The sequence below is a fragment of the Heterocephalus glaber genome, unplaced genomic scaffold (assembly GCF_053883595.1).
Source record: "Heterocephalus glaber isolate CG9 unplaced genomic scaffold, H.glaber_assembly_v1.0 deba00001272, whole genome shotgun sequence".
Lineage (NCBI taxonomy): Eukaryota > Metazoa > Chordata > Mammalia > Rodentia > Bathyergidae > Heterocephalus > Heterocephalus glaber.
The window spans coordinates 234462-251334 of NW_028258235.1; the positions used below are offsets into that span (position 1 = coordinate 234462).

Below are 16873 nucleotides of genomic sequence, written 5' to 3' on the forward strand. Positions count from 1 at the left end.
CATCATCCTGGGTATACCCCTAGCTCCCCAGCCACCCCAGAACTGGTCTGCAGCCACCTTCCTGCCCTGCCATGGTCCCTCACTCCTCCTGGCTGCACCCTGCAGAGGTCCTTGGTTCCTTTGCCCTCATGCTTGCCCCAACCCTCCGCAGCGGCACCTGTGCGGTTCCTGAGGGAGCTGCAGGCCCAGGAAGTGGCGGAGGGGGACACAGCACACCTGCGCTGTGAGTTGAGCCAGGCAGGTGCCACCCTGGAGTGGCGAAAGGGTGCCCTGCAGCTCTTCCCCTGTGCCAAGTACCAAATGCTGCAGGAAGGCTTGGCTGCTGAGCTGCAAGTGTGTGGAGCAGAACCGGAGGATGCAGGCGACTACACATGTGACACAGGCCACGGGCAGAGCACGGTGCATCTCACGGTCCGAGGTAACCCGCTCCTCTCCATCATCCTGAGAGCCAACAGGGCATTTGCCCACTGGGGTGGGAAGCTGGGAGCCTGGCATCGAGAGTCCCTTTCTCTCCCAGCTCCCAAGCCCAGGTTCCAGACTGAGCTGCAGAGTGTGGAGCAGGAAGCAGGCGGCATGGCCAGGCTGTGCTGCCAGTTGAGTGAGGTGGAGCCCGGGGCCCCAGTTCGGTGGCTCAAAGAGGGCATAGAGCTGTGTGCCGGCCCCAAGTATGAGATGCGGTGCCAGGGGGCCATGTGTGAGCTGCTGATCCGTGGGCTGGAGGCCAAGGACACCGGAGAGTATGCATGTGCAGTGGGCAGCCAGAAGACCTCAGCCTCCCTCAGGGTCAATGGTGAGCTGTCCTGCCACCCTGCTTCCTGGGGAACATGCTTCAGGTGGCCCCGGCCCTGGGAACACAGGCTGCCTTTCTCCTCGTCCCTGCCCTGTCTGTGGCTGTTCTCCATGTGAGGAATGTTAGGAGGGTACACCGAGCCTGTAGTCCTGAGCAGCTACCCACCCTGTCTCCTGTCTCCAGCCAGCAGGTGGCACAGCCAGGCCTGCATGGGCAGCTGCTCCTCCGGGTCTTGCTTTCCTGATCTAGTGGCTTGGCCAGGATAGCGAGGGTGGCAGTGCTGGGCAGGGTGGGCATCCGCTGTCTCGCAGACAGGTTGGCCCCTTGGCTTGAGGGGAGGCAGGTGCTGGTGAGGACAGGAGGTGCCAGGTGAGTGGGGTGGCAAAGGGTGCTGGTGACCAAGACAGCTTCCCAGAGCCAAGGCTGCAGAAGTGTGGTCTGGGCTGCAAGAGGCTTCTCTCGTCCCCCAGAGCCCGACGTGACCATCGTGCGGGGGCTGGTGGACGCTGAGGCGCAGGCTGGTGAGGATGTGGAGTTCAGCTGTGAGGTGTCGCAGGCTGTGGCTGCAGATGTGCAGTGGCATCTCCAGGGGCTGCGGCTGCAGGCCAACGAGGTGACAGAGATGGTCGTGCGGGACGGGCGCACCCACGTCCTCCAGCTGAAGGGCGTGACACCCGAGGATACCGGCACCGTCTCCTTCCATGTGGGCGGCCACACATCCTCTGCTCAGCTCACCGTGCGAGGTGCTAGCCGCCTCTAGTCCTGCTCTTGGGAGGGAATCTGCAGGCTGGGTGCTGCAAGGGAGGCAGCCTGGGCCAGGCTGTTTCCTGTGCCCCCAGAGTGTCAGGGTGGAGAGGTCCTGGCTGAGGGCTGAGCCAGGCGCAGGCAGGGGATTGTGGGGGGCTCCCCAGTGTTGGGCTCACTCCCTGTCTCCTGGTCCTTGTGAGGGGCAGCCCCGCCCCGGTCACCTCCAGCATCTTGGCAGGTCAGCGTGGGCTAGGGAGGAGCTGATAACACCCACCCTTGGGTTTATTGTCAGAAGCTTGGGTGGGATGCAGGGCAGGACCCCTGCTGAATGGGTGCCTCTTGAATACAGACATGGTGGCTGATGCCCACACCTCCCCATGTCCAGCCCCTGAGGTGACCATTCTGGAGCCCCTGCAGAACGTGCAGCTCAGCGAGGGCCAGGATGCACACTTCCAGTGCCGGCTATCCAGGGCTTTGGGCCAGGAGGCCCGCTGGACCTTGGCTGGGGTGCCTTTACAGGCCAACGAGATGAACGACATCGCTGTGGAGCAGGGCATGCTCCACTCACTCACCCTGCGCAAGGTGGGGCTCCAGGACCTTCCTTCCTGGGTCAGGAAGGTCAGGTTCCGCCTGGGAAGGACCTCTTTGAGGAGATGGGGCTGGGGAACTGATGAGTCCCCATCGGAGGGTGGGGGATGGGTTGGCACTCCTGGTCAGAATGAGGCCGCCAGGGTCAAGCAGCTTCTCTGCCTCCTTAGGTGACCTTCGATGATGCTGGAACTGTCACTTTCCAAGTGGGATCTTGTAGCTCGGAAGCCCAGCTGATAGTGACAGGTGGGCAGCTGCTTGCACGTCCAGTCCTTCCCTGGAGATGCTCCCTGGGCAGGCAGCATGGTACCCGTGGCATCTGTGGAGAGCGGTGGAAACCCAAAACTTTCTGCAGCGATCTTGCTCCAGGCTGGCAATTTCCCAAGCTCTGGTCACTAGAGCCAGGGAGAGCCACTAGGGTGAGCTGGTGAAGGCCTCCTTGAGAAATTCTGTGGTGTGTGGGGCCCCAGGGCAGGACTGTCTGCAGGCCGGAGGTGCAGAGCCTGGCTGCTGTGGGCGTGGGCCCTGAGGTGGAGATGGCCTTCCTGACCTCTGTGACACAGGCTGTACCTGTGCGTGCACGTCCACGTTAACACACACTGCTCACCCGGCAGGCTCAGAGGTGTGGATTCAGCAGCACAGCCCCGGTGCATGTATGGATTCGGGCATAGTAGACATGACCCCAGCACACAAACAGGATTTTAGGAACCTTCACGTTGGGTTGTGCTTTGCTCCCAGAGCTGGTTGGCTGAGTGCTTGCTTTAAGTGCCCTTCCCTTCTTGTCCTACTCTTGGTTCTCAAACTGGTCCCAGCAGCCCACTCATTGTTCATCCATTCACCCACCCATTATCTACCCATCTACCTCTCCCCCTTCCATTTGTCCATCATCCATATTCACATTTGGCTACCCCTCCACCATCTATTTATCTATTTACCCCTCATTTGTCAACTATCCATTGATCATCCATTCATCTATTCACCACCCATCATCCATTAATCATCCATTCACCCATCCACTCATCCATCTGCCCCACCACCCACTTACTGATATTACCCTTCTACCATCCATCCATGGATTTATCCAGCCACCCACCCATCTGTCCACCCAGAAGCCAACTACTCATCCATTCACCATTGAACAGACCCTCTGAATCCATGTCCTTGGTCAAGTCCTAGACCTCAAGATGAACCTGTGTTGCTTTGCCCTTGTGGAAGTCCTAGTCTGCTAATGGAGCTAGACAGGGAGACAGTGGATTCTGAATCCCATGCTCCCCTGCCCTGAAACTGGAGATGAGGGGTCACATGGTCAGTTCTGTGGCCTGTGGGGCTGGGAGGGGCTGGCAAGGACCAGTGCCCATGAGCTGAGGGATAGAGCGGGGCACTCATAGGTATCCCAAGAACAAGCAGTGCAGGACAGGTGTGGTGTTCACGGGGTGAGCGCTGTGCGGGTGGTGAGGATCCCTGCCCTAGGCCAGATTTCCCCATCCTGGGTAGGTCAGCTTGTGCCACCAATCTGGCTTTGGGAGAGCCGTGGGCATGGTTGTGCGAGTGGGCATCCAGGTAGGAGTAGACACGCAGGGAGGGGAGGGGGTCAGGTTGCCTTTGGGGGCCAGTGTGGGAGTGTCAGTGGGGAAGAGAGTGGAGCAGCTCCTGAAGAGGTCTTGTGGAGGGTGTGCGGCTCCCTGGCCAGCCTCATCCTGTTTGGTACTGGTATCTGCAAGGAGCTCCTGCCCACCTCATCACTCTGTACCCCTCAGGGTGGAGGCGGCTGAACTTTGATAGCTGTGGACGGTTCTGTCTTAAAAGGAGGCCCAGGCTGCCATGTGCCAAGTGCGCAGATACAAGGCCAGGTTGCGGGTGTCTTCTTTCTTTTGTGAAGGAAGCTTTTGGTCTTGCCCTTCTCTAGCCTGGGGTGTGGGGGCTGGCCATGTGTGTGTCGCTGGCCTAGGAGTCTCAGCCTCTCTTCCTCTATCTGTGGAGGCTACCTGAATGTCTGGCTGAGAGGGGACAGGAAGAACGGGACTGTGTGGGCAGCATGGGGCAACTGGGGAGCCCCCTGAGTGTGGACCCCGTCGTGTGATAGGCAGGGAGCAGCTGAAGCCAGTGTCAGGCCCCTGGAATCCTCAGGGACCTCTGGACACAATTCCTCCCGGGGTAAAGGAGCACCTACTTCCCCAGACCGGGGATGGAGGGGTCACTTCCCACAGGGACCCCCTGGGAGCAGCAGCCCTGGGGCAGAGGGATGCCCAAGCCACAAAGAGCTCATCCATGCTGCCTTGCCTCGTACAGGGTGTGGGGTGCTGGGGGCTGTGCTGGGGCTGAGCCTCCTTGTGGGCTCACAGTGGGTGGCACCTGTGATGTCCTCTGGGACCAGCGTAGGTCAGCTGGCTGGGTGGCTTTCCAGACCCCAGCTCAGATGATCCTCCTGGGTTCGGTGGCGTCAGATCCAAGGCAGGCCTCAGGACTGTCCTAGCACTTCCTGTTCTGACCTGCCAGGCAGACAGCACACAGTGGCCCTCCCACTCCTTGGGAGTACAGTATGCTCACTGTTTTCTCACCACATGATGCTCGACTAGAATGCTGAATGTGTGTGGCTTTGTTCCACATCAGACACCACGTGGTTGTCCTATAATTCTGTTTTGACGCTGTCTATCCAGAGGTCACGCAGGCCCCACCTTGTGAGGCTCCAGTCCCATAAGGCTGCCCCCTCTGGATGCCAACTGCAGATCCCAGGTTATACCAGCACTGCTGCGCAGCTGTCATCAGTTTGTGGGACAGCTCACGGCCAGTTTGTTACAGAGGGTCCACTCAGGAACGAGAGGGATGCAGAGGCCATAAGTGCAGAGGTAGGGTGCACGGAGATCCAGGCCGTCCAGGCGCCGCGGTGGGGAGCTCCGCAGATCTGTCGGAGTCCGTTCACAGAGGTTTACCTCCTGCCGCCCTGCATCCCAGAGGCTGCTGGGCCGGGCTGGACTTGGGCTTCCTGGTGGCAGCTGCATCTTGAAGCTATCTAGGGCCCCGCCTGAGATCCCTCATCTGCCTAAGCCAGGTCAGCCAAGACAGTCCTGTCTCTCTGGACCACTGAGAGACAAGGACCAATCCAGTGCTGCACCCCGTTCCACCACTGAACCACTGGCCCCACCTGGAAGACCCCGGGCACCCCAGCCCAGCCTCCTTCTTGCCTTCTTGCGCAGAGGCAGCACTGTGCCTGGTCCGAGGCTTGCAGAATGTGGATGTCTTCGCAGGGGAGACGGCTGTGTTCTCCTGCGAGGTGTCCCGGGCAGGGTCGCCTCAGGCCCGCTGGTGGCTGGATGGCGCCCCGCTGCAGCACAGCCCCCAGAGCACCATCGCTGTGCGCGATGGGACCGTCCATTCCCTCATGCTCTCAGGCCTGGGGCTGGCCGACTCAGGCACCGTTACCTTCTGCACTGGGCCCTTGGTGTCCACAGCCAAGCTGTTGGTCAAAGGTATCAGCCAGCGGGGACCCCTCAGCTGGTGCTTCTGTCCCATTGCCCGCATGCTTCCTGTGGGCTTCTGGGGAGTGGGAGGGCCTGTGTGTGCTGTCTGCCCAGGGCAGGTCCTGTCTCACTTCCAGCTCAGGGCATTGTCCAGCTGGATGCTGGCCTTGTGCCCCTGCTGTGCAGGTCGGTGGCCTGCTGTCTGCTTGGCCGCCACCTTGCTGGCTGCAGCTCCCCAGTTGGAAAGGCCAGGCTTGAGGGGTCCTTCCTGGCCTCTGGGAGGAGAGGCCCCTACCCCAGGCCCTGACCTGGCCCTGCTCACTTTTGTCCCTGTTGTGGACTCCACTGGGGTCTGTGTCCACCTGACTTAGAGCTAGTTGGACAGGGAGGGCAGTCACTGCCCTGGTGCTTCGGTGAAGAGGCCTCCTTGTGCTGTAGAAGACAAGGAGAGGGCCATCAGGTCCTTGGGGTCAGTAGCCACGCTGAGTAGTTTCAGCAGCTGGGGGTGGGCTGGGCCTCCAGGGGGCTGATGAGGCTACTGGAGGGGCAGAGGTGCTGAACCAGGGCCTGCAGGCTCCTGGAGGAGAAGAGCTCAGAGCAAGACGAGTTCCCGCAGGACTGAGTGGCGTGGCCAGGGCCATCTGCAACAGGGGCTGTCTTCTGTCACCAGCACAGGCAGGCAGCCATGGCCGTGCTGTCGCCTACCAATGCTGTGTGCTTACTGCCGTCAGGCCACTAACGCGGATGGTGGAGGGGAGGGCCACGTGGTGCTGGCTGGAGCGCTGACGGTGTCCGGCGTGTTGGCCGACAGATCCCATGGTGGAGGTGGTCAGTGCCATGCGGGACCTGGTGGTGGAGGAGGGCAGCTCAGCCGAGCTCCTCTGCCAGTACTCGCGGCCCGTGCAGGCCACGTGGAAGATGGACGAGCGGGAGGTGTGTGCAGATGGGCAGCGTGTCGTCACAGAGCAGGACTGGACCGTGGCCAGGCTCTCCTTCAGGCCGGCCCTGCCCTGTGACAGTGGCATCTATTCTTGTGAGGCTGCGGGCACCCGAGTGGTGGCACTGCTACAAGTGCAAGGTGAGGCGCCTAGCAGGCAGCTGCAGCTGGCAGGGCATGGAGGGCAGGTGGTGGCAGCCCTCGAGGCAGGCGACCTGAACGGGCAGGACAACCTTGGGAGGTGGTGCGCCTGTCCCACTGGGCATGAGGTGGAGCCGGGTTAGGGCTGCCGGCTGCCGAGCGTGGCTTCTGTGACAAGTGTGTAGCAAGGAGGGAGAATGGGCTGTGGCCTGGGCTGGTGTCTCCTGAGAGCAAGTGAGGAGAAGGTCCTGAGGCACCACAGGCCTGAGTGCTGTTGGGGCACACTGGCCCCGGTGCACAGGGAGCCATGGGCGGAGGCCAGGCTCAGCCTGTTGCTGGGGCCAAGCCAGGCAGGTTGTGCTCCTCTGTCTTCTGAATGCCTGGGAGGTGGAGATGTCTCAAGCCGCCAGGTACCCCATGCCACCAGAGGTGCTTATGGGGAGCATTCTGCTTGGGCTCGTGTTGTTTGGGTGCTCTCCTGGGGCACAGTGTTAGGGACCCTGCACCCCTGAGCTGCTGTCCCTCCCCGCAGCAAAGAACACAGTGGTCCGTGGCCTGGAAAATGTGGATGTGCCTGAGGGGGCCGAGGCGCTGTTTGAGTGCCAACTGTCGCGGCCTGAGGTGGCAGCGCACACGTGGCTATTGGACGACGAGCCTGTGCACACGTCAGAGAATGCCGAGGTTGTCTACTTTGAGGGTGGTCTGCGCCACTTGCTGCTGCTCAAGAACCTGCGGCCACAGGACAGCTGCCAGGTCACCTTCCTGGCCGGGGATGTGGTCACCTCTGCCTTTCTCACCGTTAGAGGTGAGTCAGGGCGTAAGGTGGGACGGGGCAGGCTGAGCTTTGAGACCCCTGCCTCTCTGGAGGCTGGGAGGCTGGAGGAGGAAGCAGCAGGCGGAGCCTGGGCAGATGCCCCACCTACCGGTGGGGCAGGGCGCTGGGCACAGGCATGGAAGGGGTGTCTCTGAAGCCCTGTCCCCAGGGGCTCTGCCTGGCCTCGCCAGGAAAGGAGTCATCAGCCCTTGAGATTCTCTCCAGGCAGCTGTACCCAGGGGCACCGGGGCTGGGGAGGGGGCTGGGAAATGGGGCTTCAGACCACTCCTAGCCAAGGCTCTGCAGGCTGCTGGCAGGGGGCACTACCCCAGACCCTGCAGCCAGGTGGCCCTGCCAGTGGTCCCCACTCACCCCCCCACTCCATCCTGAAGGCTGGCGTCTGGAGGTCTTGGAACCCCTGCGCGATGTGGCGGTCCGGGCCGGTGACCAGGCCCACTTCTCCTGCATGCTCAGTGAGGCAGTGCCCATGGGTGAAGCCACCTGGTACCTCAATGGTACGGCAGTGCTCGCCGACGATGCAGACTGGACAGTGACCTCTGATGGCAGCCACCATGCCCTGTGGCTGCGCTGTGCCCGTCCGTGCCATGCTGGCGAGGTCACCTTTGCTGCCCGAGAAGCTGTGGCCTCTGCATGGCTATCCGTGCTAGGTGGGTCACGCAGACAGCTGGGTCCTTCGTGGACCTCAGGGAGCTCCTCCTGCAGGCATCGTGGGGTCCTGCAGGCAGGGGGCTGGGCAGGAGGAATGAGGGCCTGTCATGCATGAGGCACGGGGGCTCTTCGTGGCTCCACCCCAAGTGGGCTTGGGCACAGTCTCTCCATGCCATGTGCCCTGGTCCGTAAGGCTCATGAAAGTCAGGGCAGGCCCTGTGCCAGTGCCCGGTGTCTGCTGAGGGCTGCAGGCCCTGTGGGCTCGCTGACCTCCTCTTCTCCACAGGACTCCCTGACCCACCGGAGGATGCTGAGGTCGTGGCACGCAGCACCCACGCGGTGACGCTGTCCTGGGCAGCCCCTATGAGTGACGGCGGTGGGGGTCTCTGTGGCTACCGGGTGGAGATGAAGGAGGGGTCCGCGGGCCAGTGGCAGCTGCGGCACGAGCTGGTGCCAGGGCCGGAGTGTGTGGTGGACGGCTTGACCCCTGGGGAGACCTATCGCTTCCGAGTGGCCGCTGTGGGCCCGGCCGGCGCAGGGGAGCCTGTGCACCTGCCCCAGATGGTCCGGCTGGGTGAGTGGCCTCCTCCCCCGAGTCGGGTGTGGCTGGCCCCCAGTGCAGCTGGGCTGATGGGCCTGTCCTCTGCTGTCCTTGTCCGTGTGCTGTCCCCACAGAGTCTGCTGAGCCCGGGCCTCCCGGGCCTCCCGGGCCTCCCGGGCCTGTGGCCCCCGAGTCCCGGCAGGTGGCAGCTGGTGAGGATGTCTGTCTGGAGCTGGAGGTGGCAGCCGAGGCCGGAGAGCTTGTGTGGCACAAGGGGACAGAGCGCATCCAGCACGGCGGGCGCTTTGAGGTGGTCTCTCGTGGCCGGCAGCAGATGCTGGTGATCAGGGACTTCAGGGCGGAAGACCAGGGCGAGTACTGCTGTGGTCCCTCCACTTTCCGGGGTACGTCCTGGGCTTGGAGTGTGGGGAAGGACTGGGGGGTCTGCGAGGTACATCGTGTGACCTGAGGGGTATGCCAGGGGGTGCCTCTGCCAGCCGCCCCGCCTCCACGGGGCAGCCCCTGTGTCCCTGTGCCTTCCGTCCTGGCCTCGACCCCTGCATGGCCCTCTGCAGAGTGCTGGTGCTCCCCCCACAGTGGCGCCTGCTCACGGAGCCTGCCCTGGGTGCGAGTGTGTCCGGCGTTCCCTGCACTCGTCCCTTCCCCACCTGGAGGCACCCCAACTCTCTGACCCCACTCCCAGCCTGAGCCTGCCCCGTGCTCTGGGGCCCCCTTCCCTAGCTTCAGTGCCCCTTTCCCCACTGAGTCTGGCCTAGGCACTGGCTGTCTCCTCCGTGGCTGACGGTGGACTGAGTCTTCTGTGCATCTCTGTCTCCTCTCCTAGTAGCAGGGCGAGGGAGGGCTGCCTAGCCCGGTTGGACCTGACAGATTTGTCTCCTTTGGTCGTCCGGTGCCCACGCACGAGACAGACAAGCCGGCCTGGGGAGCACTGGGAGGGGTCGGGTGCTGAGGGCCCATGCTGGTCAGCTGCGAAGGTGGGTCTGGGCCGTATCCGTCCTGGCCTGCTGACTGGTCTCCTGCTCTCTTCAGTGGCACTGAGCCCCGACTCTGGGCACGAGGTCCCCGTGCAGCCCAGCCTGCCTCCTGAGGCCGCCCAGGAGGGCGACCTGCACCTGCTCTGGGAGGCGCTGGCCCGGAAGCGCCGCATGAGCCGTGAGCCCACGCTGGACTCCATCAGTGAGCTGCCCGAGGAGGCCAGCCGTGTGCAGTGCCTGCGGCAGGAGGTAGAGGAGGTGGCCCCTGACCTCTCTGAGGGCTACTCCACGGCGGATGAGCTGGCTCGAACCGGAGAGGCTGACCTCTCGCACACCAGCTCGGACGACGAGTCACGGGCAGGCACCCCCTCTCTGGTGACCTACCTCAAGAAGGCTGGCAGGCCTGGGGCCTCGCTCCTGGCCCGTCAGGTGAGCCTCCCGCCTGGCCCAGGAGAGGCCTGTGTGTCCCGGACCTACCGTCCCGTCCCTGTGCACATCCTTCCTCCCGTCCACTCACAGCCCTTCCGTGCAGCCACTGTCCTTTCCACTGTCCTTTGGTGCATCTGACACTCATCCGTCCATCCTTCTATCCGTGATCTCCCACCGGCTTTCATCTGCCCATTTAGCCTGCCCATCCGTCATCCACCCACCCATCCGTGCTTGATCCGTTCATCTGTCTGGTGTTAAATTTCTCCATTTACTCATCCACCATCTGTTGCTCCTGCATCCACGCACCGGTTTAACTGCTTACGCATCAATCGTTTGTTGGCCTGTCCACTACCCCCCATCTGCTACTTACCTACCACTTCTGCACCTGTTTTCCAGTTCACCCGTTTATCTGCCCCTCTCTTTACCCATTCATCCATCCATACAAGCATCCACCTTCTGTTCATCCGCCCCCATGCACCATCCATCCGTACATTCCCCCTTCTCTTTTGTACTTGTGTCTGTGGCTGCCAGTGGCGGGGGGGACAGGACAGAGTGCTGGGCCCTGACCCTGCACACCTGCCCTGTTTCCCTGCCCTACTGTGAAATTGTACTGTGCCCCCAGCTTGGGGCCCCAGCTGCCCCCTCTGTGAAGTCCCAGAGACAGCAGGAGCAGCCCGCCACTGTGCACCCGCCTCCAGGGGATTCGAGCGCTGAGGGTCTGGGCGACCCCTCCATGGACAGAGCGGCTGTGAAGATCCAAGCTGCCTTCAAGGGCTACAAGGTCCGCAAGGAGATGAAGCAGCAAGAAGGGCCCGTTTTCTCCCGCACCTTTGGGGACACGGAGGCACAAGTGGGAGACGCCCTGCGGCTGGAGTGTGTAGTGGCCAGCAAGGCAGACGTGCGGGCCTGCTGGCTGAAGGATGGCATGGAGCTGGCAGATGGGCGACACCACCACATGGACCAGCGGGGGGACGGCACCTGCTCTCTGTTGGTCACTGGCCTGGGTCGTGCTGATGCTGGCCGCTACACGTGTCGGGTGAGCAGCAGGTTTGGCCAGGTGAGCCATAGCGCCTGTGTGGTGGTCAGCGGCACGGACAGCGAGGCTGAGAGCTCCTCGGGGACTGAGCTGGACGAAGCCTTCCGCCGGGCAGCGAGGCGCCTGCACCGGCTCTTTCGCACCAAGGGCCCAGCCGAGGTCTTGGATGCGGAGCTCTTCCTCAGCGCAGATGAGGGCCCTGCAGAGCTGGGGGAGCCTGCCCATGACAGGCAGACGTACCGCGAAGAGGAACACTTCATCTGCATCCGCTTCGAAGCACTTGCCGAGGCCCGCCGGGCCGCCGCCCGCTTTCGGAACATGTTTGCCACCATGGGCGTCAGGGTGGACATCAGCCTTACGGAGCAGGGGCCTGGGGCGGTGGAGATGCGCATGGGCAAGGTGGCGCCCGCCTCTGCCATGCCTCGGGAAGCAGCGCCCGGCCTGCAGCCGTCTGATGCTGGTGAGTGGGCAGCTGCCGCGACCAGGCTGGAGCTGCAGCTCAGGTGGGGGAGGTGGGGCAGTTGGTGGGGCCTGGAGAAGCGGTCGGGAGAGTGCCGCCCGCCAGGTGGGAAGGGGAAGTGCTGTGTGCCCTAGGTAGGGCAGCTGCTTCAGCCTCTCCGAGCCTCAGGTCCCCACCTGTGGTGAGAACATGAACACTTGCTTCCTGGGGGTGTGTTTCCCTTAACAAGACTCTGGGGTGTAACACGGAGCATCTGGTGATGGAGCGTAACCGAGAATCCGAGAATCGGTCTCAACGTTCCCTCGAGTGTCTCAGGGCCGTTAGCAGGTTCTAGGTGATGACCTGACGCTTCCCTTGGATTTTGAGCACTTCCACACTTCAGATCTCTCCGCTCACAGGCCCACCCCCTTTCCCACCTGCCCCTCTCCTTCACCCCTCTTGTCTGTGGTGGCAGAAGCTTGGGGTCCAAGAGGGAGTTCTGGGGGGAGGAGGGGTGGCGGTGGGTGGCCTCAGCTTCTTCAGCCTGCAGGTCTGTCGCGCCTGTGAGAACCCTGTGTTTCACATCACACACCGCCTGGGCCAGGGGGTGGACAGCACGGCCAGGGTGCCTGTCGGCCCATGGGGACTCACGTCCCCCTGCCTGTCCCAGCCCCCGTGTTCCTGACGGAGCTGCAGAACCAAGAGGTGCAGGATGGGTACCCTGCGAGCTTCGACTGCGTGGTGACAGGCCAGCCCCTGCCCAGCGTGCGCTGGTTCAAGGACGGGAAGCTGCTGGAGGAGGACGACCACTACATGATCAACGAGGACCAGCAGGGAGGCCAGCAGCTCATCATCACTGCTGTGGTGCCCGCGGACATGGGCGTCTACCGCTGCCTGGCCGAGAACAGCATGGGCGTCTCCTCCACCAAGGCTGAGCTCCGTGTGGAGTGTGAGTGATGCCCGGTGGGCAGCCAGGACCCGGGTGTTGGGCTGGGCAGGGCAGAGCCACCTCCTGTCTGGCGGTGCCTTCCTAGGAAGTGGGACAGAGGCCACAAGCTCTGGGGCCGTGTGGGGGGCAGGGGACCTCACACTTTGTTGCTGCTGCGTGGCGATTTGATGGCAGTTCCCTTTGCTGTACCCTAATACCGTGTTTCTCTTCCTCGGTGTTCACGGAGCTGCCAGCAACTTTGGATTTATAGTTTTTCTTAAGTTTGCATTTTTTGTTTTATTTTACTGTGGCCCTGGAGATTGAACCCAGGGCCTTGTACATGCTAACCAGTGCTCTACCGCCTACCACTGAGCCACATCCCTAGCCCCTTTTTTCCTGTTTTGTCTTGAGTTGGGGTCTCACTGTGAAGTCTGGGCTGGTCTAGAGCCTCATGCCTCAGTCTCCTGAGTGCTGGGATTTCAAACTTGCACCACCGTGCCCGGCTCGCTTTTGAGGGCGGTGACCCTGGTCTTGAGGCTTCACCTCAGGACCTCCCAAAGGCCCCTCCAGCCTGTCTGGTCAGAGAGATGGGAGTTAGCCGTGGCTGGTGCCTGCCAGGGGCGGGGAGGCGCGAGGCAGCTGCTCCTCTCACAGCGCCAGGCCGAGGGTCTCTGGCTCCGCTGTGTCCTTGGCTGCCTCCAGCTCCCCTTCTGTCCCCAGTGACCAGCACAGACTACGACACCGCGGCGGATGCCACGGAGACCTCGTCCTACTTCAGCGCCCAGGGATACCTGTCCAGGTGGGGCCATGTGGGGCCCTGGGGACACCTGGCTGTGCGGTGGTCATCAGACAGCCAAGCCCAGTGGCTGATGTCCAGGGCTGTGCTGCTCAGCCGGGCGGGTGTGGACTGGCCCTGGACCCTAGAGCCTCCAGGCAGGCCCAGTGCTCTCTGCTCCAAGCCCAGAGTCCACTCACATCTGACCTTTACCTCCGCGGTCCCTCCCTGGCCCCTCTTTCTGGTCCACTCAGTGGCTGCCCCTGTTTGTCCTTCCTGCCAGCCGGGAGCAGGAGGGCACGGAGTCAGATGAGGGGCAGCCAGCTCAGGTGGTGGAGGAACTGAAGGACCTGCAGGTGGCTCCAGGCACGCGCCTGGCCAAGCTCCAGCTCAGGGTGAAAGGTGAGGCCTGGGGTATGGGGCTGCCAGTGGGGCTCAGGTGGGTGTGCGGGGTACACGAGAGACAGTCGCGGTGGTTTGGGGCCTCCTGCTCTGGAAGTGTGGTGCCTGCTGGCAGTGGCCTTGGGCTGGGCCTGGCACTCATGCACACCGGCCCTGTGCTGACTGCTGCCCTCTGCTCCCAGGCTCCCCAGCCCCCAGGCTGTACTGGTTCAAAGATGGCCAGCCCCTGGCTGCGTCCGCCCACATCCGAATGACAGACAAGAAGAGCTTGCACACCCTGGAGATAGTCACAGTCACCCGGGAGGACACCGGCCAGTACTCAGCCTACGTCAGCAACGCCATGGGCCCCGCCTACTCGTCCGCCCGGCTGCTGGTCTGCGGTGGGTGCCCAGGGCCAGGGTGGAGATGCAGCCCTCAGACAGTGTCCCCTGGGGGCACTGCCACTGTGGCTGGAGCGGGCAGGTGTCTGTGGGAGAGGGGCTGGGCCCCTTATGGAAACAGGCAGAGCAAGAACGTTGGCAAAGAAAGGCCCACACGTTCCTCTTTTCGCTGGAAGTTAGTCCCAAGTGTGACCCTCGGCTGCCACGTGCACCGGGGTCCACTCCATGGCGATGGCGCTAGCTGAGGCCCCCGCCCCTGGGGGGATGAGGGGACAGCAAGCCCTTGTGCACCGAGTGTGTGGGCCGGCTTCCTGGCTGATGGCCCAGCAAAGGGTCGGAGCCTGTGCCCATGACAGCGTGACCTGGGTCCCACAGCGCCTCCCATGGCCAAGGGGGCCGGTGAGTGCTGATGTCTGACCCTGTGTCTTCCAGGCCCCGAGGAGCCCAAGGAGGAGCTGGCGCCAGGTAAACTGCCCTAGTGGGTAGGCTTGGACACCGCCCTGGCTCTGGGCTGGAAGAGGGGCCCAGGGGGAGGCCTGGGCCATGCAGGGGCAGAGGCATGGTGGAGGTGCTTGGGATGCCCACCAGTGAGTGACTCGCACCTTCCAGATGTGCACGAGCAGCTGGTGCCACCCCGGATCCTGGAGAGGTTCACCCCCAGGAAGGTGAAGCGGGGCTCCAGCATCATGTTTTCTGTGAAGGTAGAAGGTAGGCAGTTGTTGGAGTGATGCCCCCGCCTCACCGAGAGTCAGAGATAGCACCCTCCCCAGAGACCTTGTCCCTGCAGGCCTGGAAGCAGGCACTGGCCCTGTCTCCCAGAGGAGGAGGACTGGACTTGTCCTGGGGTCTGGGCTGTCTCTGGGGGTTGAGTGGGTCCTGCCCCGGGGGTGCGCCCTGTCCCTGGGAGGCCAGCACACAGGCCACTCCCATGGAGCACCTGCTTCCCTCCTCAGGACAGCCGGCCCCCGCTGTGCACTGGCTCCGGGAGGAAGTGGAGAGGGGTGTGCTATGGATCGGGCCCAACACCCCAGGCTACACAGTGGCCAGCTCGGGCCAGCAGCACAGCCTGGTCCTGCTGGACGTGGGCCCGCAGCACCAGGGCACCTACACCTGCATTGCCTCCAACGCTGCCGGCCAGGCCCTGTGCTCCGCCAGCCTGCACGTCTCTGGCTGTGAGTAGGATGGGTGGGTGGGGTAGGAGGTGGTGTCAGGCACCGTCAGGTGTGGCCTTTCACCCCATCCAGGCTGCAGGAATCGATCAAACCCCTGGTGCAGCACTTAGGGTATACCTCAGCCCCTGGATCCAGGCCCAGTCCCTCCACTGCAGCAGGGTGGCCACAGGCCTGGAGCTGGGGTCTGACGTCTGGGGTCAGCGGCCTTGCCTGACGGTCTGCTCTCCTGACAGTGCCTCGGGAGGAGGAGCCGGAGAAGGCCAAGGCAGCCCTCATTTCCTCTTTCCTGCAGGGGTGAGTGGGGACCCGGCCAGGCTGGGAGGGTAGGAGGGGAGCAGGACCGCCCTTCCCCATGCAGGCCACGTGGCTCAGGCCAGCCTCAGCCTTGTGTGCCTCGGTTTCCAACTGGAGAGAGGGCTTCCCGGGGCCCTGCTGGCACATCCTGGCCGGCTGCCCCAAGCCTTCTCTCTGGCTCCTGGGGCGTGGAGCAGCTCAGCCTCAGGCCGCCCCTCCCCGCAGGACCACTCAAGCTGTCTCTGCACAGATGTTGGAGTCTGCAGGCGTCACCAGCCCGGCTGGGCAGAGGAAAGGTATGGGAGAGTGGGCACGCGAGCTCTGTGCTGCCGTGGGGTGTGGGTGCCTCCTCCTGGACTGGGCCGGCTGGCTGTGGGCCCCGCAGCTGGGCCTGCTTCTCAGGGCCGTGTCCAGGCCTTGGCTGTGCACCTGAGACGTCGGGTCCCGCAGGCTGTGTGGGGGTCTGGGCATCAGGTATGGGGCAGGGCGGTCGTGGTGCCGGCCTGACGGGGGTCTGATGCCCTCCCACCTCCGCCCTTCATCCGCCGCCCGCCTCTGCCGTCCCTGGACGGTGCCCCCGTCCCCCTGTGCAGCCCTGTTGGCCACAGCTTGGGTCGGATGCTCACGAGCTAGCTGGACTTCGGTCCTGCACAGCCGGGCGTCACCCCTGTCTGGGCAGCCGTGTCCCCATGCCCGCCTGGAGCCCCACTGAGGCTGGCCTGCGGGGTGCTGGGTGACTGTGTGCCCCCAGGGGAGGCCCTGGCGGCTGAGGAAGCGCGTGGCCGCCTGTCCCTGGCTGAGGAGGACACAGAGGAGCTCCTGCAGAAGCTCACCTCCCAGATCTCCGAGATGGTGTCTGCCAGGATCCCCCAGGGTGAGAGCTGCACCTTGGGGTGGAGCCCTTGTGACCCCTGTGGTGGGCGCCGGGGTCTGGGCAGGAGGAGGCAGTTGGTGGCCTTCTAGGGCTCACGAGCCCGTACCCTCCTCAGCTAAGCTGCAGGTGCCTGGGGGTGACAGCGACGAGGAGTCCAAGACGCCGTCTGCGTCGCCACGGCGTGGCCGCTCACGGCCCGCGTCCAGCGTGCAGGAGTCCTCCTCGGAGTCGGAGGATGGGGACTCCCGCGGCGAGGTGGGTGGCCGACGCAGAGTGCCGGCAGGGCTCGCCCCGGCCCTCACACACGAGGCTCCTGCAGACTGGCTTCCCAGCAGGACCCCCGGGCATGCACGTGGATGAGTCTTGTGCCCGCGGGTCTTAGGGTGGCGGGTGGCCTGTGGGGGGTGTGGACACAGGAAGTGTGGCTTTCCCTGGGCCCCTGCTCCTGCTGTCCACTGTGGGCG

At 63.6% G+C, this 16873-nt stretch overlaps 1 protein-coding gene across 18 annotated transcripts in view; it reads left to right on the plus strand.

Moving 5' to 3' along the window:
• Positions 1 to 16873, plus strand: part of Obscn (obscurin, cytoskeletal calmodulin and titin-interacting RhoGEF) — a 129245-nt gene that overhangs the window by 84248 nt on the left and 28124 nt on the right. For 14 of the 18 annotated variants that reach the window (XM_087211021.1, XM_087211027.1, XM_087211034.1 and 11 more), the window contains 23 exons: positions 152 to 418; positions 518 to 790; positions 1261 to 1533; positions 1887 to 2119; positions 2296 to 2371; positions 6395 to 6661; positions 7194 to 7466; positions 7868 to 8143; positions 8431 to 8718; positions 8820 to 9089; positions 9736 to 10109; positions 10732 to 11605; positions 12255 to 12533; positions 13233 to 13311; positions 13571 to 13689; positions 13872 to 14069; positions 14502 to 14534; positions 14679 to 14777; positions 15023 to 15241; positions 15475 to 15535; positions 15761 to 15831; positions 16287 to 16409; positions 16525 to 16664. In XM_087211021.1, coding sequence (XP_087067147.1) covers positions 152 to 418; positions 518 to 790; positions 1261 to 1533; positions 1887 to 2119; positions 2296 to 2371; positions 6395 to 6661; positions 7194 to 7466; positions 7868 to 8143; positions 8431 to 8718; positions 8820 to 9089; positions 9736 to 10109; positions 10732 to 11605; positions 12255 to 12533; positions 13233 to 13311; positions 13571 to 13689; positions 13872 to 14069; positions 14502 to 14534; positions 14679 to 14777; positions 15023 to 15241; positions 15475 to 15535; positions 15761 to 15831; positions 16287 to 16409; positions 16525 to 16664 — 5165 coding nt within the window. The remainder of the gene's footprint in view (positions 1 to 151; positions 419 to 517; positions 791 to 1260; positions 1534 to 1886; positions 2120 to 2295; positions 2372 to 6394; positions 6662 to 7193; positions 7467 to 7867; positions 8144 to 8430; positions 8719 to 8819; positions 9090 to 9735; positions 10110 to 10731; positions 11606 to 12254; positions 12534 to 13232; positions 13312 to 13570; positions 13690 to 13871; positions 14070 to 14501; positions 14535 to 14678; positions 14778 to 15022; positions 15242 to 15474; positions 15536 to 15760; positions 15832 to 16286; positions 16410 to 16524; positions 16665 to 16873) is intronic. The other 4 variants (XM_087211035.1, XM_087211039.1, XM_087211025.1 and 1 more) reach the window with 3 other exon arrangements.